This window comes from Neofelis nebulosa, chromosome 10, assembly GCF_028018385.1.
Source record: "Neofelis nebulosa isolate mNeoNeb1 chromosome 10, mNeoNeb1.pri, whole genome shotgun sequence".
NCBI classification, from domain to species: Eukaryota; Metazoa; Chordata; class Mammalia; order Carnivora; family Felidae; genus Neofelis; species Neofelis nebulosa.
Window position 1 is genome coordinate 82,092,524 of NC_080791.1, and position 25,499 is coordinate 82,118,022.

Genomic DNA, 25,499 nt, shown 5'->3' on the forward strand with positions numbered 1-25,499 from the left:
ACACACTGATGACTACACATATGTACGGAGCCGGGAGGAGGGCTGATGAGGGCTCAGTAGCTTCCAGCAGCTGTTGTGAGGAGTCTGGGGTGGAGAAAGCAGGAGTCAAAGCAACTGCAGCAGTAAGGCCCGGGTGGGAAGCACGCTTGCACACAAACAACAGAGAGCTTTACTCACGACAATTTCTGTACCACATGATGGGGAAGTTGGGGAGTGGAGGATGAGGCAGGATGGGGTGGCACAATCATGTGCCTACCTTCTTTTTGCAGAGGTGGCTACCAGATGGCCCGGCATTACACTCCTATCCAGTTCCCACAAAAAGGTCCTTTGAGCACCACTCTCCCCTTCTCAGTGATATTCACCTACCCCCACACCAACATCTTCTGTCGCCCCTCATAACTTCGTCCCATACCTGCATGTTCCCACCCAACAGGTCTCCATCCGAAGCCACACACACGAACTACCACACACTATACCCAAATCCATCCAGGCTGCCTCTCCCTCAATGCCATTAAATTCTCTCAAGTGGGTGGATCAGCACTACGTTACACTACCCGCAAAGTATGACAGGCACAACCACCAGCCCGTGACACTACCTCCAGAGGAGGCATTTCTAGCTCAAAATGGAGCTGGGCAAGTGGCGCCGGGGTGGCTCAGTAGATGAAGTGTCTGACTCTTGATTTTTGGCTTAGGTCATGATCTCGTGGTTCATGGGTTCGAGCCCCAGGTCAGGCTCTGTGCTGACAGCATGGAGCCTGTGTGAGATTCTCTCTCTCCCTCTCCCCTGTTCACGTGCTTTAAACAAACAAACAAACCTTAAAAGAAAATGAGCTGGACAAGTATGGCCCAGGGAAGCATCTAACGGGAGGTTAAGTGACATTCTCTTATGAAATATAATTTGAAATCAGCAGGTTCTAAAATGTTGGTTACCATTTTCAAGTAAAAGCAAAAACCATTATAATGCATACCTCTGTTATAAGCCCTTAACCATGTATTTATTTATGTGTTAAAGCCCTACTATGTGCTGGGAACTCTGCGGCGTCCTGTGAAAAGCGAGGATCTCAGGAGGTACATCAGTTTCCAGGTATGGATATTCAGTATCACCGCACAGTGACAAAAGGAACATTACTGTAGCCCTCTTCCTTCCATTACCCTACCATATTGGCCCTTGTTAACACCATCCCCTACTGTTGTCTTTAAAACAAAGTGCTGGGGCGCCTGGGTGGCTCAGTCGGTTAAGCGGCCAACTTCAGCTCAGGTCATGATCTCACGGTCCGTGAGTTTGAGCCCCACGTCGGGCTCTGAGTGCTGACAGCTCAGAGCCTGGAGCCTGTTTCAGATTCTGTGTCTCCCTCTCTCTGACCCTCCCCCATTCATGCTCTGTCTCTCTCTGTCTCAAAAATAAATAAACGTTAAAAAAAATAAAAATTTAAAAAAAAAATAAAACAAAGTGCCTCTGTTTCCTTAGTGTCTTGCCCAAGGCCCTATAGCACAGCTAAATAATGTGAATCCTAGAAATAAAACAATGTAAATAAAGGAAAATAATGTACATTCCAGAAATAGAACAATGTTGCTTTTTGTTAGTTTCTGTGAATGACTTTAGGAGAACCAAAGGATGCAGTTATTTTCTTAGTAAATAGACAGGGCTGACAACTAAATAGCTCCCCTTGGACATTCTTCCCATCAAGGTTAAATAAACCTCACCTGATACCATGTATCAGCGAGTCCTGAGTCAGCTAACAGTGTTTTGCTTACCCTATTTCTCCACCTACATGTTCATATAACTTTTATGTAAGTGCATTAAAAACTGAATATGTTTTAAGAATATACATGTATTAAGAACCCTTATTAGAGAAACTCCCAAGGTTTTTAAAGTAGACTTCCTTCACAGAAAAGGGGAAAGTTATTTCATATATCTATTTGAGTATACCTACATATATTATAGGTAAATCAATAAAACCCTGGCAATGGTTACATTTCCTGAGCAAAGTTATCCTGACAACCTCTGGCAGTAAACATGCAATATCTACCCATGTGAGGAAATATGTTACAACTTTTAAAAAGTTTTACAGCAGCATCTACCAATAAATATTGACCTTTTACTACAGCCCAATCACCGTAGGTTTGGCAAAGTAAGTAATGAGCTTTCCCAAGACACTTCTCATTTCATTTCTTTTAAACAAGGATAATTCATTAAACACAAAACCTCAAATTTAGTTTTTATATAGTCTGATAAGGTTTCTGACATCAAGAAGTTCAAAATAAGAAGAAACCCTTTATCTTCACCCCTACCTCAATTTCTAGTTCAAAAACGTGGTTACCTTTACCAGGTCATATAGGAGAAGTGTATCATGGCAGGCCCTGCCCTTAGAGAAAAGTCACAGGGGTTGAAGAGATAAGTACACACTGACACACCTTGAGCACAAAATAACAGGGCGCTCAATCCAGCATGACATGGTGAGGCGCAAAGAAAGTGCAAGAGGAACTTGGAAAAGAAAGACCAAGGAAAGCTTCCTATGGCAGAAAGGGATGGAAATGGACCCTATGAAGTGGGTAAGATGTGAAGAGGAGAGGGAGGAACCGCACCTGTCGAATACTCATTCATGCCTTCCTGGCTGAGCCTGGGATTGTTCCAACACCACCTCCTTCACATGACGCTGCTCCATGAGTAAATTATTGATTGGTTTTAACCAGTCATGCTGATCCCATTCCCGTGACTGGCTTAGGGCTGGATCTGCGACCCCAGCTCTGGTTATAGGAAGTCTGCTGGGCTTTCTGGGAAAGGTAACATTCTTCCTAAATGGGGATGCAATGGAACGAGTGACTCTCTTCTCTTTCTGGATGCCATAATGTCTAAACATACCAAGTGAAGCAACTGCAACTATGGTGCTGCCCTTACTGAAGGAACAGACTAGGAAGACAGAAAGAATCTGGGTTCTTGAGGATGTGACTTAACTCCATCAACTATCCCTAGAAGAGTTCTACCATCCTGTTATGGAGGTCATCTTCTTTTTTTTTTTTTTTTTTTTTCTTAATTTTTTTTTTTTTTTACATTTATTTATTATTGACAGGGAGAAACAGAGCATGAGCATGGGAGGGGCAGAGAGAGGAGGAGACACAGAATCCGAAGCAGGCTCTAGGCTCTGAGGTGTCAGCACAGAGCCCAACATGGGGCTCAAACTCACAAACTGTGAAATCGTGACCCAAGCCGAAGTTGGACGCTTAACCGACTGAGCCACCCAAGCGCCCCTGGAGGTCTTCTTATTATATAAGATAACACGTTTACTTACTGTTGAAGCTATGTTGAATTGAATTTGTTTCTTGTAACCAAAGGACTTTAACTAATTGCCTAACCAATAACCACTCTTCCTTTCTTACCTAGTAATAGAATTCTGATTTTGGTTCAGACAATATGCTTAGTTCAAAAGCCATACTTTCCAGCATCCTATTCTTAGGTGTGCCCATTTGACTAAGTTCTAGCCAATGAGATGTGAGCAGAAGTATTGTATAGAGGGTTTAAGATGGCTTCTTGAAGCTGACTTTTGAGAGATATCCCCCTCTTTCTTTCCTCCTTCATCTTTCCTGTTGCTGAGAACTGGGTCATGATGGCTACAGCTTAAGTAGACAGCTGTTTTGTGATCTTGACATGATAGCTATACAATGAGAAGGGCAGAGTATCAGGGCCTACGTCCCTGTTGACTCTGTGATGCACCATAATAGTTCCATAGTTTTGTGTGTGTGTGTGTGTGTGTGTGTGTGTGTGTGTGTGTAGACACCTTATGTGTTTAAGCCATTTGTGTTTGAGATAGTGGGTGTTTACTTTTTCCTCCCTTATCTTTCTATGTATTCAGATTTTAAAAATCGAGTAACCATTAATTTTATGATCATTTTCTTAAAAAGCTAAGTGTGTCTGTGATATAGACTTTCCAGCACCTCCAACATTATTTTCTTTGTTACAAATGTATAGGCCAGGGGGTGCCTGGGTGGCCCAGTCGGTTAAGCACCTGACTCTTGATTTTGACTCAGGTCATGATCTCACGGTGTGTGTGCTCAAGCCCCACATCAGGCTCTGTGCTGTCAGCAGAGCCTACTGTGCTGACAGCACAGAGCCTGCTTGGATTCCCTCTCTGCCCCTACCCCGCTCAGTCTCACGCTCTCATTTTCTCTCTCTGAAAAAGAAACATTGAAAAAACAATTTCAAACCTATAGTCTAAATTAAGAAGTAGTAAAAATACCTATTAGGGAAAAACAATAAACAAATTATGAATTAAAGGTTGTACTAAAGCATATAATAATATATTAAACAAGCATGGTTTGACGAAGAGTGGACAATACATGGAAGAAATAACTTAGCCTATTTCCTTGCTGGAAAATTAAATTATGCTAGTAGAAAATCAAATACGTGTTCACTTACTTATAGTCACTATTATTTTCAAAGAATAATTAGCTTTGATTAAAATAAATACATGAAATAAATAAATGAACCAGCAAACTGTGGTTTCAGTTGCCTCTCTATGCTTTCTGAATCCTAAGTCAAACCTTTTAACAATGAACTGCTTAATTCTCCTGCTTGATTTCCCCTAGTCCCCTATGAAATCCTGACTTAACCCCCAAATTTGAGTTCACCCCATGTTTCATCACCTCCACTTCTAAACTGCTAATCACTACAGGGCAAAGTTACAGGGCCCATTGGTTCCACTATACATTAATATTATCTAGGCTTTAACTGAGACTTTTCTATACTCTTTGCCAATTCTTTGTTCATTTCAGATGGACCCAATTAAACATTTCCTACAATGTGTCTAGTTACTAGATTCTAGTGGGCTGAGATAACTAGTCTTCCTTCCCCCCTCTGCTTCCTTTGAGAGGATTCTCCACCTCAAGTAGCCCCAGTGGGTGGGGATGAATCCATGACCCAGATTGGACCATGGCATTCTAAACAGAATGACAACTGGTTCAAGGACAGGCACGTGAGGTTAAGTCTGGCCAACCAGAGTCCTCCTTGGAATTTTCTGCTGGAAGCTGCGAGGAAGCCTTTAGATACCCATTTTAGATCTCAAGATGCAAAGAGGTGCTTAGAGCTACCAAACATTTGATTTCGCACCATATGGAGACCAGCTATTTCCAACAGGAAAGAATGAAGCCAAAACACGAAATTAGAGACAATCAAAGCTAAGAAATGGAGAGCATGAGAAAACTCTCATATCTTTAAAACCTTGAGATCAGGTACTGTCTAAAGCCAACTCCACCTCTGGACTTTCTAGTTCTACATGAAACAATAAATCCTCTATTGTGTCTCAGCTGGGTTTCTGTCTCTTAAGCTCTGGGGACTCCTGTCAAATACAGCACATATTCCAAGCTTTCACTACTCTCCCCAAACCAGAAACCACCTAGTAGCAGTCCCCGAATGTCTGCCTCATGATGCATGTCTTTACCCCAAAGTAACCCTACTGAAATGATTCTTTAAAAAAACTTAGATTCAAGGCCTTTTGTCCCTATCTGGCCACAGGCACCTTTCTCCAGCCTGTCAATGTTGATCCCTCATTTCTTGTGAAAAATCTCTCCTCCCACAGCTCCTGGGGCACAGTTCTGCCCTAGTTCTCCTGCTCCTCTGGCACTTGGTCTTCTTCCCACACCCGGATTCAAGTGTTTCCCAAGGAGTTGTCTTTGGCTTCCTTCCCTTTTCTTTTACCCTCTCTCTCTTGGCAAGCTCTTTCAATCTCATGTTTCCAGTAATCACCTTACAATAAAAGACTCCCAAATATATACCCATAATACTCTAATTCTATAATCTATACCCACGAATCTCTCTTCTGGGCTTCACACCTATATTTCCAGAGGCCCCTACCTGTATCCCATCAAAATTCCATATGTATATTGAAGAATAATAGCTTCTCTTCCAAAACAATTTCTCTTTCTGTATTGTCTGTATGTCTGTATTTTTATCAAAACACACCAGACTCCTGGTAATCCTAAATGAAAGTGTTCTGGACATCACCTTCCTTCATCATGCCAGCTGATACGTCTTCCTGATTCTATTTCCTTCTTTTGCAGATATCCCCTCCTCTCTCTCATTGCCTCTCATCTGCCCTAGTTCAAATTCCCATAATTCGCAGCTGGACTGTTGCCGGTAGCAACATGTGTTGCTTCAAGTGTCTCCCTGCAATTTCTCAATCCCAAATATCCTACTGTCTGCTATGGAATTACCTTTACTGAAGGTCCTATTCGGTCAAGTTATTTCTTAGCTCGAAACACTTCAATAGTCACTCAAAAGTTGAAATTCCTTGTTAGTCTGCCAGGAAAGAGGCTCAGGACTGGAGCTGAAAGTCTGGCCTCAGACTCCTTTCTAGGTTTCTTTCCCATAACTTCCTTTCAGGAACTCAACACTACAACCCAACCAGACACCAGACCATTCCTACCACCAGCCTTTATATCTTTTCTAAAGACACCAGGCTCTAGATCTTTTCGTACACTCCTTCTTCCACATCTCCTCATGAATTAACCTACCATCCCTCAGGACTCTCTAGAAATACCAACTCTTGGTGAGGTCTTCCCTAATCTTTCTTAATAAGTAGAAATTCCTTTAGCCTCTGAACTCCCAAAACTCTTACACCATCCATCCCTCTTGAAAGTAAAGATCCCATTTAATCCAACACTGAACACAGTGCTTTACCTAACAAAAGTTCGTTGAATTAGTAAACTGTCTTACATGTCTTTCCCCATCCTCTCCACATCTACAGGACCATAGACTGGGATTAAAACCAGGTCTATTACTAATATGCTATGTAACCTTGGGCAAGTTACTCAATCACTCTGCAGAAAACCTCAGCTTCCTCATCAGCAAGGTGGGACTGAATATAGCTCAATGTTATATGAATTAAAACAAAACAATGTCTGTTCTGGGGGCGGGGGTGGCTCTCCAATACATAGCAGGTAAAATTGGTATAAACTCTGCTCCCATTTATCTTTTTACACCCTTACTTCCTAATCTGAGAGCTCCCCTAATGACACACAGGAACTAACATGAACCAGACAAGCAGTGCCCCTCTGTGAGCTCACTGTGTACTTCTCAACAGTAAGGGCAGTGGTCTTTGCTCACAAATCATCCCAACAGAGCACTATAAAGTGGAACAAGAGAATGCTCCCAAGAATTGAGTATTTTTTTTTTTTTTTAAATTTTTTTTTTTCCAACGTTTTTAATTTATTTTTGGGACAGAGAGAGACAGAGCATGAACGGGGGAGGGGCAGAGAGAGAGGGAGACACAGAATCGGAAGCAGGCTCCAGGCTCCGAGCCATCAGCCCAGAGCCTGATGCGGGGCTCGAACTCACGGACCGCGAGATCGTGACCTGGCTGAAGTCGGACGCTTAACCGACTGCGCCACCCAGGCGCCCCAAGAATTGAGTATTTTTAACTATCAAACATCACCAGAGCAACTGAGAAACTATTTTACTTTTTCTGGGGGGTGGGGGGTGGGAATAGTTTTCGAAACAGAATAAATTATCAAGACATAGCAAGGTCCAACTGGTGGCTCCAGATTGTATGCTGGACCAGAATTTTATTTTTCTTCTTCTATAGAGAATTATCTATGGGACAGCCATTAAATGTGAATGAAAATTACAGATCAGATGATAATACGTACCAACACTATTTTTCTGAGTTTGGACACCGTACTGCAGTTACTTAAATGGATTCTTCGAGTTTTTTTGGAATAACGATGCAATATTTAGTGGTAAAGAGGAATTATAACCGCAACTTACTCTCAAATGGTTCGGGAAAAAATGTACATATATTTTAGATTTCATAGTGTGTGTGTGTATGTGTGTGTGTATGGAGAGAAAAATGTTAACATTTGGAGAATCTGAGTAATGGTATGTGTGAAAATTCTTTATGCTTGCAATATTTTGTAAGTCTGAAATGTTATGTATGTGTATGTATATATATAAATATGTTCTATATGCAAGTACTGGCCAAATTAAACTATTTAAAACTATTTAGTTTTGATCCACTCTGTTTGTATCTGATTTGAAATCTCCCTGTTCGAATCATTCACTAGTCCTCTTTTATAAAGTAATGCCTTAATTTAGAATTAATTGCCCTAAAGATGAAAAAAATGATGAGCAGACTTGAATTAGGACACAGAGACCCAAGTTTTATTTTAGCACTGTGAGTCTTCTAAAGCCAAAGTATATTTTGAAACCAATGGAATTATCCTCATCTTCTAGTATGCATTAAACAATAAACTGTACAAGTGCCAAAGCTGGCAATGGTTTCTACTGCTATTGCAACATCTAAACTCAAAGTAACATCCATGGTAGCCTATGGAAAAGCAGTTGGATATCCCTTCTGTTGATTCTAATTAAATCATTTTCACAGCTCCACATTTCAGACATTCCCCAGATGCCTACCAATGCTCTGTAGGTCTCAAGGAAAGTCAGAAATAGTTGTGCCAGCATCACATTGGACTAGATTCTGTGGATGCTAAATGAATATTTTCTAAGAATTCTGGCTTTCCTTTGGCATTGCTAACAAAAATCTATATTGACCCATTCCAACTTCCATCCGCAAGCAAAATAACCTCTCCCTAAAGTCAAGAAAATCGGGAAAACAAAGACTGCAAATGTGTACAAGGATTAGTGAAATTTACCTTACTCCTGTGGACGTAGCACTTTACGGTCACAAAGCACCTTTACATAAATTACCCCATTTTCCCTTTACAATACTACTGTGAGGAGTTCCATGTTAAAGAGTAGGGAAACTAAGGCACAAAAATCAAGAGACAGTCCCAAGGTTTCAGATATTGTAGGTATTGAATTGAATATGTTTTTGTATGCTCAGAGACCGGAGTGTGGGGGGGACATCAGTGAATGGCATCCAGTCATTCAGGGCAAAAATCCTAGTCTCCTCCCTACTGCTCACTCTCATATCCAATTCAGTTCCTTCAGGATTAAGTCTAAACTCAGCTTAAAACATCACTTTATGATCTGGCCTCATATCGTGACACTTCTCCATCTTTCAGTATTTCAAATTTCTCTATGTTTCAATAGGAATAACTGTGTTTTAACACTTCTGAAATGTCTGAAATGTCTACTTCTGTGTCTGTGCACCTGCTATCAGGTTCTTTCTGGAGCAGTCTTACTACCCATCCTTATCCCCATCTGATAATTCCTAGGTGTCCTTCAAAACTCTGCTGAAGCCATTCTAGGAAGCCTTCCCCAAATCCTACAGTCTCAAGGGAATACAATACTTTAGGTTTTCACTGACCTTGCACATATTCCGTTAAAACCCTTCATCACACCGTACCAAGTGGTAGTCCCATACCTTCCCCTAGACGAATGTCGTACAGTTGAATTTTCTGCAGCGTTAGGAATGTTCTAGTATCTGTGCTGTCGAATACAATAGTCACTAGCCACAAGTGGCTACTGAGTACTTGAACGATGGTTAGTTTAACTAAGGAACTGGATTTTTTAATTCAATTTTAATTATTTTAAATCTAAAACTCAATAGTCACCTATGGCCTATGGCTATGGTTTTGGGCAACACAGCTATAGACAGACTGTCAACTCAAGGACAAAGACCGTCCTTCCTTGTCTCTGTACCCCCGGTACCTACCAGAGTACCTGGCACAGAGCAGGATTCAGGGTTTATTGGAAGAATAATTAAATGTTTAATATCTATAAACACTTTTTCTGTATTGTTGGGAAGTGATTCCACCCAACACTCCAAGCATTCTGGATTATCATATAAAATTTAGCCAACCCAGTCACATCTTGTAAAGTGTACCTCATTAACTATAATGGAAAAAAAAAAAAAAAAAACAAAAAACTTTAGTAAATCATTCATTTCTACTCAGGGCACTTCAGCTTCACAATCACGTTTAAATGACTTCCAGATGACTTCTGAATAAATGGTTACACTGTTTATGAAATATTACAATAGTTGTGGCAGCATCATTTTGGAATGTCAAAATCAACTACAGTGTTTTATAAGGAAAGAAATGGGCTTTTTTACCATGGTTTTATTAACATGGAAAATAATTCCTTTAAATGCCTGAAGTTATTCCCAGAGTATTAAAGACTATATTGCAGTATTCTTTAAAAATAACCATCAGCTTTCCCAACTGAATTCATTTTTGAAATCCCATCCAGTATTTGGAGATGTGCTGGCTTGATTTGATGGGCTCCATCACTGCCAAAGCAGAGTATGGAGAGAACGTGACCTACCTGCAAAGAACTAGCATTCAAATTCAATTTGGTTCCAATGAAAAGTCTCAACTGATAGAATTCATGAGCTTGACATGTGAGGTTTTAAGAAATCCAAGATGTGAACTTCACAAAGCAGAGACTAAGCAGGTTTGATTCCATATCCAGGCCCTCATTACAAAATCCCTCAGAGTGCAATTGGCCATCTGAGGCATCAACAAAGATGGTTGGTACCCAATCGCCCCACCCAGAGCAAAGAGAACTTGTCCATTTCTATCTGGTGCATCACACATCACACAGTGATTATAAAATGGATGGACAACCACCTGCAAATGTCCTTTCATTGCATAATTACTCCTGTAAAGGGAGACTAATCCTAAAGTCTAAAACTTTATAAATAAATATATTTATGTAATATATACATATGTATTTATAAATACATCAATAACAAATGAGAACAAATAAGCGAAGCATCTTTTAAAACCTTGAGCAAGGAGGTGGGGGCTTCAAATACACAGTTCACTCCTTTTTAATTTAAAATTTTAATTAAAAAATGAATAATTAGGGAGTTGGGTAGGCAAAATGGGTGAAGAGGGTCAAAAAGTACCAACTTCCAGGGAAGTCTGAGTGGCTCAGTCAGTTAAGTGTCTGACTTCGGCTCAGGTCATGATCTCACGGTTCGTGGGTTCGAGCCCTACATCGGACTCTGTGCTGACAGCTCAGGGCCTGGAGCCTGCTTCAGATCCCATGTCTCCCTCTCTCTCTGCCCCTCCCTCACTCATGCTCTGTCTTTCTCAAAAATAAATAAAAACATTTAAAAAAAATAAAGAAACTTCAATATTTTCACTAAGTTATTAAAAAAAAGTACCAACTTCTGGTTATAAAAAAAATAAGTCATGGAGATTTAAGGTACAGCACACTGAATATAGTTAATAATACTGTATTGTGTATTTGAAAGTTGCTGAGTAAATCTTAAAAAAGTTCTCATCATAAGAAAAAATGTGTAACTAATGGTGAATGTTAACTAGACTTATTGTGGTGATCATTTCATAATATATACAAATATTAAATTATTACATTGTATACCTGAAACTAGTATGTTACTGGTCAACTATATCTCAATAAAATAAATGAATAACGTTACAAAATAATTAATGTTCACGCTTAATTCTTTTCCCCAAAGATAACATTTAGTATTATACATTCCACTGCTTTTTTGTATGCACTTTAAATAGTAAAATAAATACTCGCTATTATTTACACAACACTTGCTCTCTTTCATGCACTGTCCTAAGCATTCAACATCTATTAATTCATTCTGTCTTCACCAGAGGGAGGACTGTTGCTATCTGTACCTTATAGACAAAGAAACTGAGCAGAGGGAGGTTAAATAACTTGACCCAGTTCACAAGCTTAGAAGTGGCAAATGATCTCTGTTCAATTTTTGCTGTGGGAACACTGTGTTCAGCTAAGTAGTGTGGGAAGAAAAATTTCTCCAAAACTTTATTAAATCCTTATCTGCTATTTCAATGCTTTTGTCAGAAGCAAGGGAGCACACATAACCTGCATGGCTTATATTTGATTCCTTTTCCCCATGTTGGGGGAGAGGCTGAGCTAAGATAGGAGACACTCGCAGACTCGGATCTAACACTCAACAGCTGGGCTGTAGGATACAATCTGTAATATGAATTTAGATTCCTTCAGGGCTGTATCTCTTTGATGTTCTTAGTATCAAGCTGTCCCCTTCTTACCTACATGTATTACATAATCCATTAGCCTGGCCATTAAAAACCTATATTTAACTGATTCAGATCTGATTTTATTTTTCACCTGGATTCCTATTATATAGTTTCCAATTACTTTAAAATGTAGTAGTGCCTATTTTTATCATAAACTTTAAAAAAAAGTCTGAAAAGCAAAACGAAATGGAGGTTAAAACAGATGGAAAGAAATTTTCCACAATGTCAACTGTTAAACTGGAAACGTGAGCTGCAGCTGACAAGTCCAGAAACACTCTTAAAGGTGTTCTAAGCGACTGGGATGATGTTCCATGCCTTCAACCAATCCCCAAAGGTCATGCACAAATGTCCAAGGGGACCCACACTCAGTTTTCTGCTCGCTCCCAACAATATTGTCTCCTGCATCATGACCCTAAAACGCCTTGTATTATTTTTTATGGTTGTGTTACCCATACAGCAACTCCTTTGGCAACAATGGTAATTACCCCAGCCTTGTTATCTCAGGATAACACTGTAATTAACTTGTGTCACTGTAGCATTCATGGTTATAATAATTGCAGCAAAAAATTCCTATGAAAGTAACATTTTTAGTTCTGGCTTTCAAAAATAACTTCAGCAATTACACTGCTTAAAAAAATCAAGTTTGTTTCCCCGAAAACAACATGATTTCCTCTGCACACAAAGCTCACTGAAACTGAGCTAATCTGAATGTTCCCTAAGAAACATTAGACTATCTCTTTTGTAAGAGCTTCCAAAGAGAATGGGGAAACAAAAACACAAATAAAACATATTTCTCAAAATATTACTTACAGCTCCTCTAGAAAAGGAAAGTTCTTAAATGCGTCTTCTGGTAATTGAGTAATGTTGTTCATACTGATATCCCTGGAAAACATAAAATTAAGAACATTTTTTACTAAGTGATACTAGACTTAAAGAACTCAACTCAGAAAAATAATTAGCTGCTGACATTCTGTAAAGAAAAATGAGCACACAAGACAGACATAGGGACAATCCTAATTTGGCTTCCAAATAGAAAGTTAAATCTTTTATTATAAATGATGTCCCATAATTTAGAAATGTACCCAGGTCCTGGATTTTCCTTTCCCTCTTCAAATATGGTTGAGAAAAGAAAAAAGAAAACAGAAAGAAAAAAGAAAAGAAAAATGCCTCAAACTACCTACGACTGGGCCAGTTTGACTTCCCAGTGCTCTGGTATTCAAATGCTGTACCTGATAAAAATAAACAAATGAATACCCCAGGGCATGATAAAAGATTTGCAGGCATAGGTGGCTTCTTAAGTCACTGTCAGGGACAATAAAACAGGTCCTAGCTGTCTGTATTCCAGGCATCTTTTCTGCAAAACCTATAAAAGTCCTCCAGGTAATAGCTGTAAGGGGATTTAATTTTTAGCCTACGAAGAGATGCAGCCTAGAGACATGTGCTTACATGACAGGTATGCTGTCCATTTACAGTTTTTCCTCAAAGAAGCAGCAGAAAGGAGAGAACTCACTTGATGATACAACTCGACAATTAACTACATTCAAACAGCTAAAAAATACTTTATTAACCATTTCCTTCCTCCCTGGCAACTGCCTTCTCAGTTGGTTTTCTCTTTCCACACTCTGTTTAATATGGACACTGTGAAAGACAGGTTAAGGCAGTCTCAGAGGGAAAGCCCCAGCATGCACTGGGACAGTTGCCTCAAATCAGGTTCCTCTGCCTCTTATCTGTGGCTGGGCCCTCAGGCCTCTCTTTTCTAAAACTCACCATGAAAACTCACAAATGTGATTGCCTCATCACTAGTTTAGACATACTGATATATGAGGGTAGAAGAGAAATCAGCTAATAATAAAACACCCAAATCAGCTAACAATAAGAACACTAGGACTTTTATTAATTTGGTCAGGAGAAATTTTCTTTTAAAAGAGAGGACACCTGGGGCGCCTGGGTGGCTCAGTCGGTTAAGCATCCGACTTCAGCTCAGGTCATGATCTCACAGTTCCTGAGTTTGAGCCCCTCATCAGGCTCTGTGCAGACAGCTCGGAGCCTGGTGCTTGCTTCAGATTCTGTCTCCCTCTCTCTGCCCCTCCCCCACATATGCTCTGTCTCTCTCTGTCTCAGAAACAAACAAACAAACAAACAAACAAACAAATAAATAAATAAGATGACACCTTCGGTACCAAAGTAGGTGAATCTCTTCTCCCTATCTTTTCCATTCATTGAAATTTGGAAATGGAATTCACATTCCTCTTTACGAGCTCTTCCCAAGGCAAGTTTGGAAACCTTTCTGGTTCAGGAATAACGGCAACAGCAGACACAAAACCAGCAATAGCGGTAGCAGCTAAGGTATAGAGAACACTGAAACTGTGGTAAGACCACACATAACATCTCCTTTTACAATGGGGAAGACTGGGGCTTCCTGAGGTACAGAACTCCCCAAGGCTACCCAACAAATGGTGTAACAGAAAATGTGCATCCCAGAGTCCATGATTTTAACTGCACACTGAGCCTTCCCAAGTATCACATGAGTCCTGTTACTTCTCTCCAGTGGTAGTCAAGATAGAAAGCAAAGCCATGCAAACTGGTGAAGTCACTCTAGACAACAGTGTGGAGGTGCCTCAGAAAGTTAAAGATGGAACTACCTTATGACCCAGCAGTTGCACCAGTTGGTATTTAGCCAAAGGATACAAAACTACAGATTCAAAGGGGTACATGCACCCCGATGTTTATAACAGCATTATCATCACTATAGAAAGAGTCCAAAAATCCATCACGGCATATGTATACTATGAAATATTACTCAGCCATCAAAAAGAATGAAATCTTACCATTTGTGATGACATATATGGAGCCAGAGTATATTATGCTAAGCAAAATTAAGTCAGTCAGAGAAAGACAAAAACCATATTATTTCACTCATATGTGGAATTTAAGAAACAAAACAGATGAACATATAGGAAGGGAAAAAGAGACAGAGAAGGAAAAGCAAACCATAAGAGACTCTTAATGATAGAGAACAAAATGATAGTTGATGGAGGGAGGTGGGCAGGGGATGGGCTAAATGGGTGATGGGTACTAAGGAGAGCTCTTGTTATGATGAGCACTGGGTATTGTATGTAAGTGATGAATCACTAAATTCTATTCCTGAAACCAGTATTATACTATATGTTAACTAACTAGAATTTAAATAAATAAAAGTTTGAAAAAAAAAAAAAAAGATACAAAGCAAACTCACCATCCTACCATGGGTGAAAGGGAAAGGGATACTGCCTCTAAGACCTAGGTACAATCATCAGTGAATCTTAAGAGAACTTCTGCCTGACAATTAGAAAAAAAAAAAAAAAAAAAAAGAGAGAGAGAATTATAAATAGCTTTAGGAATTGAGAAACCAAAGTTCATAAAAATTTGAGCATAAAACTGCTCTAGAGATGAATTCTATGTCCATAGGGATTCCAAAATTCCACACTCATTCCAAAATTTTATCATTGAAAATAACTAAAATTCTACTAAAGATAACTTATGAGAAAAACAAAATGAATACACTTTTCAAGGAATTATTATTATTAATTATTATTATTATTATTTGAGACAGAGACAGAGAGAGAGAAAGAGAACACAGGCAGGGGAGAGGGGCAGAAGGAGGGAGAAAGAATCCCAAGCTGACTCCACACTCAGCACAGAGCCCAACTAGGGCCTCGATCCCATGACCCTGGGATCATGACCTGAGCTGGAATCAGGAGTCAGATGCTCAGCCAACTGAGCCACCCAGGCGTCCCTCCCTCAAGAATTATTTTTAAACACAGGCCCTGATAGTAATTTAGTCAGTGATCATTATCCTTGGGCAGGGGAAGGGAAACTCTTTGTTTTTCATAAACATTCAAGCAACTTACTGGAGAAATAGCACCAAAATAGGGTGCTTCTAAAGAAGCAGGTTCAACTCCTGACACTGCCAATAGCCACTGTGTAATCCTGGTCCTCAGTTTACTCATCTGTGAATGAGAGCACTGAACCGAATGGCTGAGGGGCTTCCCAGCCTGAAACTATATACTTCTATGATTTACCTTTTCCTGTAGTTTTCATGGAGGGGCCCATCCTCCCTGATGAAATTATATGAGGTTCATTTTGTGGAAAAGGAATGTTTCTGGAAAATTTACCATAACACAAAATTTAAAGACTATTAGTTTCCCATTATAAAACCACTGAGTCACTCCCACTGCAAAACTATTTGCTCTTACCCAATGAAATCATTCTTAAGAATACAACAAAACGTTTAGTCACACTGAAAGGCAAAATAATAATCTGAGTAAGCAGTGATCCTTAAAATATCATACGACTATGGTGCTCTTTAGCCATTCCGATAAATGGAGAAAGAAGGACGACCACAATTTATTACTTTACGAAAGGAGGCACTCCATGCAGTTGCCCCTAAGCTTGGCACACCTGAAGTCAGGTGAACATCACAGTAACAGAAAAACTGATTACTTGCCTCACCATAAAAAGACACATAATTAGAAATTACACCACACTATTCTCAGCATTCCAATTTTTTAAAACACAGACACCTATACACTTCTCTCATTTTTTCCCCTCAGAGTAACAAGACATGACAGGTAGTTCTGCTGTAAGCTATAAATGCAATCAGTAGGACTCTATATTTACAAACTAATATGTTTTAAACATGTGGTGAGGTTTTGTTTCAAAGCTTTAGACACAGGAGCAACACTAGCTTCCACAATGTTCTGAATTTCCACACACCCAGAGAGGTTCCATATCTTTATAGGTGTTTTCTCTCATATTTTCAGGGTTTTAAACAAAACATTTGAGAATAAGAAAGAAAAAAAAAGCAGAAGGGGGAGTCTACAAGATGTTATCTCCAGAGAAGTTCTGGAAACATGTGGTTACAGATTATAAGGTGGGTGGGTACTCATTTAAAATAATGAGGGCTAATGGTGATAAACAACCTACAGACAAGCCTTGGAGAAGATTCCAGACCTGACATCACCAACACCGACAAGAGAGCTTATGGCTGGAAAGGATGCTGGGGGTGAGAAGTTAACTGTAACAATTTACAAATGGAAGCCCTACACCATACTTACCAACATCTCAGGCTCACAAGCCATATGAATTATCAAAACATGTAAGTTAAAAAATTTGTATAGAAAATGTTCAGCTAAAAGATAAACCTTAAGATCAGTGGTTTGACATTCAGATGAGCAGCACAACCTTATAGTGGTAACCTCTGAAGTTAAACCCAGTGATCTGCCATCCCGGGTCGCTATGAAGAAAATAAATCTAACATAGAAAACCAAAAATCATACAAGGTCAGAGCACCGCCAACTCAAAACATCTCTGAGGGCAATTTCGAGAGAGCCAATGGCTGTAACTGGAGTTGGCCTGGCATAGTTGGAAGTGCACGGGTTGGCAGCCACACAGACCAAGATCTACTTACGAACTTACAAGACTAGCTGTGTGATCATGGGCAAGCTGTTCATCTCTCCTGAGTCCCAGCTACTTCACTTGGGAAAAAAAGAGGCAGTAATAACCAGACCTCATAGACTGCTATGAAGATCAGAAAATGTCAAGTCACGTAGAAGAAGCTAAATAAGTGATAAAGTATCAGCTTACTATCATCCATGTTTTTGCGGCTCCTGGAAGCTGGCTGGCTGAGCCCAGTGCAGTGAAAGCTAGCAGGCAAAGTGGCACACTGCCTTTGGTGGCCTTTCTTCCTCAGAGAGAAAACCAGTTTTACACAAGAGAAACATTAAATGGTACAGAAGACCTAGAACCTGGAGTCCTGCCCACTATAAAACTAGACTTTAAACTCCAGAATTCCAGGGGTCAAAGAGTTTTAAGCTAGAAGAGCCCTTTGAGGTCAAATACTTCATTTTAAAAGAAAAAAAAAAAAAGGGGCGCCTGGGTGGCGCAGTCGGTTAAGCGTCCGACTTCAGCCAGGTCACGATCTCGCGGTCCGTGAGTTCGAGCCCCGCGTCAGGCTCTGGGCTGATGGCTCAGAGCCTGGAGCCTGCTTCCGATTCTGTGTCTCCCTCTCTCTCTGCCCCTCCCCCGTTCATGCTCTGTCTCTCTCTGTCCCAAAAATAAATTGAAAAAAAATTTAAAAAAAAAAATAAAAAAATAAAAGAAAAAAAAAAAAGTTAAGGCATAGGCATTGAGGTGCTAATCAAACACTTGAAAGTAAGGAAGAGAAGGGGAGAGAGAGAAGAAGAAAGAGAAAGAAAGAAAAAGAAAAAAGAAAAGAAGAAAGAGGGAGAAAGAAAACAGAAAAGAAAAGAGAAGAAATAAAAGGAATTACATTCTTATAGGAAATTTTTGGAAGGACAAGGGAGGACAAGAGCCAATTTCAAAAAGATTAGGATGACTTCACATAGTTTAGTGACAAGCAGTGAACAGAACCCAGAACTTTTAAAGGGATGCTTGACTGTATCTTTTCTATACATATTTGTTCCCTAACAGATTTCTTTGCACTTAGTTCTCTCCAAGTACACCAACTGGAACAGAATACACGTCGGCATATTATGCTGACACAATGCAATACTCCCAAATTTTTACCGCAGAGATCAGAAATACAAAATCACATTACCTCATTAGGAGGGGGGCAGGGGGGAAGCTGAATGCTCAAACACTAGCAGTGGCTGGTTTCAAAATTAAAATTTAAAGGGTACAATTGTTTAATTGAAACTGCTAAATCTCCCCAGTGGTTAAACTCTCATCTTTTTTTCCCTCATAAAATTCACTACTTCTAAAGTATCTACAGAGTAAAAAGGAACATCGTGTTTCAACAAGGTTCCTTTTTAAAACCCCTGTAAAATGCTCCAGAAGCAAGACTAACCTGTTTGCTGATGGCCAAGCGTGTACCACCTTCGACTCCGCCATTGTATACTCACTGGGTCTGGGCCTCCTGCCACAGAATTATTTAATTTGTAATATACTCTGATTGACCCAATGTTATCTAAATTTGAATAAGTCCTCCCGTTTGTACTAGATAAAAGTGTGCTGCTACTGCCACATTGTTGATGATATCTCGAACACTACCCAGCGGTTTAAAGTCCCTAAACAACATACAGGTTCTAGAGAACACTGGGTTCTTTCATGTTGTTCTCTAGGAAATGGTTGTGTCTTTAAACTCCACGAGCACCTGTTGATAATAAATACTATCCCAATGACTTTTCTAGGGTCTTCTGTAATTAGCCAAAAATTTCAGGTCTCCAGTCACAGATGTATGCAGTATGAACAAAAAAAAAAAAACTAGAACTAAATTTGAAAGATGCCTCTGGCGGGACAAATTTGAAGGGGAGATCTCTCTAACCCACCAATTGCGCTGACAAACACAGAAGACCAAATCCTAGTCAAAGCTTATGAAGGGTTCACTTCTTTTCTGAAAGGATTCTGTCTCTTTAGACAAGCAATCTCTTTTTCTCCCTCTCTCACTCTTCTTTTTATAACAAAAGTGATCCATGTGCATTCATTTTTTAAAAACTGAATACAGAGAAAACCATTCACAATATTAATAGCCAGAAGTAACCACAGTCCTATTTCATGGATGTCCTTATAGATTTTTTTCTACATATGGTATATATTTTTTACAAATCTGAAATCATATAGTTCTGAACATGCTTATCTATTGGCACCTAAGATTCTTCATTTACAAAATAAAATAAAAACTTCTCTGAAAATATATTTTAATAAAAGTAAAACCTTGGACTGCAAGTAACTTGTTCTGCAAGATGAACAAACATCTGGGTTTTTTTTTTTTTTTAATGTTTATTTATTTTTGAGAGAGAGAAACAGAGCGTGAGCAGGGGAGGGGCAAAGAGAAAGAGGGAGACACAGAGTCTGAAGCTGGCTCCAGGCTCTGAGCTGTCAGCACAGAGCCTGATGCAGGGCTTGAACTCACGAACCGAGAGATCATGACCTGAGCTGAAGCCGGACACTTAACTGACTGAGCCACCCAGGTGCCCCAAGATGAGCAAACATTTCTAATAAATTTTAAGTTGATAAACAAGTGATGTCTTGCAATACAAGTAGTACGTGACACCCAATGTCACCTGATCCCAACTGAGCCAATGGTTCTTGAAGTTTGCTTTGATATATAAGTGCTTTGGATTACAAGCGTGTTTTCAGAACAAATTATGCTCGCAAACCAAGGTTTTGCTGTATTACCATCTCATATTATCTAGATGCTATCTTTGGCAGGCTGTACATCATGAGATGAGAAACTCTTTGTCAGTGAAAGCAACTATGCCAAAAGGAAAATTAATTAGGGATTTTCCTACAAAAGGAGATACATTTAACATTAGCTACTTACGTGCAAGGCAAAGTGCTAAGATGGTGAGGCTTCTGTGTCAAAAGATACATTCACAGTTCTTTTTTTTTTCTTTTTCTTTTTTAATTAAAATCCATCACTCTATTCTCCACTTACTATCACTATATTTTGTCGCAACATCCAATTAAATTTAACTTTTAAAAAATGCATTATTGCATTTCCAAAGTAATCAGGGCAGCTATGTATATTTGAAGATACTGCTCTTTATACGGCAGAAATGAGGCCAAAACAGTTTATATAGTACTTCACTCAGATTTTGCTCCAGAGAGATTTTCCTGACCTTACATGTTTTTTTGGCACTGCTAGAATCCAACTAGATGTCACAACAGACACCCCTCTAAAACCGTGTGCAACATTTCTACTACAGTTTTAGGCAGCAGAAATTGGCTCCGTGTTATCTAGCGCCTTCCTTGGTGTTTCAAATGCAAAGACTCTGTTTTCCAGTGGGAAGAATCCAAACCTTGCTTCCCTGCAGCCTTGCAGTCCTTAAGAAGATGTCTGTTAAAACGCCCCATATTGGCGCTTAAAAATAAATTTTAGTTTACTGCAGAGAAAAGTTACCACCTTGTAAACTCATCTGTTGAAAGTACTTGAATATCCTAGTATGTAATCTTCCTAACAATACAGAAAGGCTGGAGAAAACACCAACTTCAAATCTTAAAAAAAAAAAAAAAAAAAAAGAAAGAAAACTTTTTGCCTTAAGAGATATAGGGAAGAATGTTTAATGTATTTTATGATCATCTCTTCTACTGGATTAAAACTTCGACCTTAGGCCCTTTTAGAATTTCTCTATTAAAGACTTTCAAAGGTACATTGTCATTGCTAAGAAAATGAAAAGATAAGAAACAGACTGGAAGAAAATATTTGCCAAACACAGAAGATCAAGGAACTGTACCTACAATATAGAAAGGACTGTCAAAATTCAGGAAGAAAATAAGCCAGATTTGTAAGTGGGCAAAAAGATTTAAACAGACACTTCACGAAAGAGGACACAATGGCAGAAAGCACATAAAAAGATGTTCTACATTAGCCAGTGGGGAAACGCAAAGTATATCACAAGATACCACACCACACAACTATCAGGATGGCTAAAGTATGAAAGAAAAAGGGCTGAAAATATCAAGTGCTGACAAGGATACAGAGCAAGAGGAACTCTCATATACTGCTAGTAGGAATGCAAAATGGTGCCACCACTTTGGAAAACAGTTTAGCAGATTCTTTTTTTTCTTTTTAAGTTTATTCAGTTTTTTCATTTATTTTGAGAGAGAGAGAGAGAGAGAGAAACACAAGCAGGGGAGGGACAGAGAGAGAGAGGAGAAAGAGAATCCCAACCAGGGTCCATGCTCTCAGCTGGGAGCCCAGCATATGACAAACTCATGAATTGTGAGATTCATGACCTGAGCCAAAACCAAGAGCTGGAGACTTAACCGACTGAGCCACGCAGGTGCCCCCGGCAAATTCTTATAAACACGTGCCTATGACCATATGACTCAGCAATGCTAGGTATATAAATAATTGTCAAAAACCGGAACAACCCAAATACCCTTCACCTGGTGAGTGGATAAAGAAACTGTGGTGTATCTATACAATAGAATAATACCCAGCAACAAAAAGGAGACTGCTTATATAAGCAGGAGCATGGATGAATCTCAAATACCTTATACAAAGTTAACGCCCGACTCAAAAGACTACACACTGTATTCCATTTATTTTTTAATTTTTTTCATGTTCACTTATTTTTGAGAGACAGAGTGCAGAGGGAAGGGGAAAGGGCAGAGAGAGAGAGAGGGATACACAGAATCCAGAACAGGCTCCAGGCTCTGAGCTGTCAAGCACAGAGCCCTATATGGGGCTCAAACTCACAAACCATGAGATCATGACCTGAGCTGAAGCTAAACCAACGGAGCCACCCCAGGCACCCTTGTATTCCATTTATACGGCATACCAGAAATGGCAAACTTTTAGAGACAGAAAACTGATCAGTGGTGGCCAACAGCTGGGAGATGCAATGGGAGACAGGATGGCTACAGAAGAGCACAGGAGCACTTTTGGTGTGATGAAAATACTCTATATCTTGACTTTGATGGGGGTTATGGGATTGTATTTATCAAAACTCTTAGAACTGTACATTAAACAGTAAGTTTTACCATATGTAAATTAAACCTCAACAGCTGTTTTTATAAATAAGGGCAAATATATTACCCCCTCACATTTCTCCCACAGGAAAAAATAATCCTATGGCTAAGAGCTCCTCTTTCCCAGCTTTACCCAAAACCAAAGGATGTTGTTACACACAGTGCCGGCTTCAGAATCAGGAAACATGCAGTTTTGTTTTGTTGCTTTTTAATTTGTTTTGTTTTTCCAACTTCTGCTATCCACTTGCAGTAGGACATCAGACCAAACCTCTTCATTCTCTCTTTACTAAACCTATTAGGTTTGTGCCTATGTGCTGGGGGCTGGGTATATAAAGACAAATAAGACAGTGTTTACTCCAAGAGTGTTCTGAAACAGCAGAAAGGCAATAATGAACGATAAGTAAATATTGTGATGTGTGTGGCACAGCCAGGGAAGATGATCAACCAAACTTGGAACTGGAGAAAGGCTTCCAAAGGCAAAGGCTGTGGTGCCAAGGTGTAATGGACAGATATTACTTTATAGAGAGCTGCTGTTTCAATCTGTGCTCTCACTCATGAGGTTGGCACTCTTTCTCAGCAGAGACGCAATTGGCATGTTGAGCAGGATTAATTCTTCATTATTCAAGACAACCTTGCTCACTATAGGGCACTTGGCACCCCTGTTCCCCTTGGCACACTAATTAGTGCAACTAAAAACATTCCCCAAACACGTCCAACCTTTCCATAGCAAGCTGGTAGTGCAGAGAGGGAGATGAAATGTAGTTAGCAGGTGGCATATGGCATTTAAGAAAATGTGTAATAAACACCTAAAATCAGATTAAGTATATCACATAGAAAACCAACCAGTACTGTTTCAAAATTATTTAGGTTTTGCATATATACTGTTTCATGATGTAAAATGTAGTCCTCACTGGATTCATGGGGAGAAAACTTTGAAAGACTCTGAACGAGATAACTTGTTTGTTTGGGTGGGGGTACCTTCCAGGCCCAGGGACTGCCACTTGTGAAAGCATCGTCTAATGAAATAAAACCAGAGTTGCCAAAGAGAGAAAACTATCCAGGAACTTGAACATTACAAGCAATATGGCTACAGGTGGTGAGAGACGCTACCAAGATCAGCAGGAAGTACATCCCCAAAAGCCTTGAGGTGACCTCCAGAAATCCGAGCTGCCAGAGAAGTTTAAGCAGGTCAGGTTCACTGTAGAAAGATCATTCTGGCAGCCATATATTACAATGGCAGGAAAGGAGGGAAAGAAGAAATCCAGCCCTTCTGGAACACAGCTTCCCCAACTATAAAATATTTTGTACTTGCTAGTCCTCAGGTCTTTTCCAAATCTATCATTATGACTCCTACTTTGGCATTCCTGATTCTGCACATTCCATGCATAATCAGTAGAAAATAAGCAACTCTTAGATTCATGTTTTTCCTATATTCACAGGCACATCTGCTTGTGTTAGCAAGTGTGTGAATGAGCACAGACTTTTAAAACATACCCCCTTCAGAATTACAAGGGTTCCATAATTAAGAAAGACGCATGACTTCATTTCCAAAGGTAATATTTTATGCTGTAATTGTTTATGCTCTCAATGAAGCAATACGGCCAAGGAGACACTTAAGGGTGTGTTCTTCAGGGAGATGCTAACCCAACAAGTTAGAAAAGGTAGAGAACAAAACACTGGTGTGAAAATACCATACCACAACGAAAGGCAGGTGTGGTTTAAGTTATACATCCTTAAAGGGGTAACTTGAAAAAATAAAAGTAGTTAGGCTAATTCAGTATTTTCTAACATTGAAACAAGTTCCACTTGTTTTTGGAGGATTTTTTGTTTGTTTGTTTGTCTTTTTAAACAGCCTAGTTTTTCAGTGTGGGGCATGCTCTAAAGAGAAAAATATAAAATGCTTGAAATCTGGAGTAATGATTATCAAACGGCAAAGAAAAAATGAATCCAAAGAGAAAAAGAGCATTATTTTCCTTTCTATAGTTTGATTAAGTACCCTAGCTTCTGGCATCCCATGGAACAGACAAGGGTTAAACTCTAATATTCCTTGTTTTCTTGCTACTTAACGGGTGTTCTCAGGCATTCTTTGGGTGTCAACAGCTGTTCTGGTAACCCTAACGATGACAAAACAGTGCTCATTACCAGCCAAGACACACAGACAGAATGGTATTTCAATAGTCCATTTAACATCAACAAGAAGTATTGTAAGGATTGTCAGCTGGGCAGATTGGAAACACTCAATTACTTCATCGTAGCAGACAAAATGCACTATTCATAAAGAAATCAATCCAACAGCATTTATTATGGTAAATATTCTAATTAACTAAACGGTTTATGTTTTATTATGGCTACACTTATTAACACCACTGATAGGAAAACATTACTTCATGGTCCTTGCCTTCAAACACGCACACCCACGAAAACTTCTATTTAGACGCGTATTTTTTTAAACTTCAACTCACAACCAATTAATGGGTTGTGAAATCATTTCAATGGGTCATTGCCAACTTTTTTTTAAAACAAAAGTTAAATAGGAAAGAATAGAATAGAAAAAATCGGAACACATCAAAGGTAGTAACAGTAAGTACTGTTTCAGGAAATTCTGGTTCAGCATACGTGTGTTTCTGTCTTACTGACTGCAAAGTCTCAAGTTCATATATACTATCTGTGAAATATAGTCGGAACCATGAATTCGAGGGTTTGGCTATTAAAGCCAAATATTTCTTATTCTTCAACCTGAATGGAGTCACAACTACAGCTGCTTTCCCAGCACAAGTTTGGCTCAAAGCATTTAGTAGTAACCCTGAAAGTCTTCCTTCATCTATAAACTTCCCTCTTAGAATGGCTTTGCTGCACCACATAGATTTTGGACCACTGCCTTTTCATTTTCCTTGGCCTCAAGGTATTTTTTTTTCATTTCCTCTGATAACTTCATTGACCAACTGGTTGTTCAGCAGCATGTTGTTTAGTCTCTGCGTGTTAGTGTCTCTTCCAGTTTTCTTCTTGTAATTGATTTCTAGTTTCATTCTGTTGTGGTAGGAAAAGATGCTTGATAGGATTTCAAGCTTCTTAAATTTATTGAG

The 25,499-nt window shown here is 39.4% G+C and overlaps 1 protein-coding gene across 1 annotated transcript in view; it reads right to left on the reverse strand.

Annotated features, from left to right (window-relative positions):
• LGR4 (leucine rich repeat containing G protein-coupled receptor 4) overlaps nt 1-25,499 on the reverse strand; it is a 102,762-nt gene that overhangs the window by 34,473 nt on the left and 42,790 nt on the right. Inside the window, exon 2 of the mRNA XM_058688500.1 lies at nt 12,751-12,822. Within this exon, the coding sequence (XP_058544483.1) occupies nt 12,751-12,822 (72 nt within the window). The remainder of the gene's footprint in view (nt 1-12,750; nt 12,823-25,499) is intronic.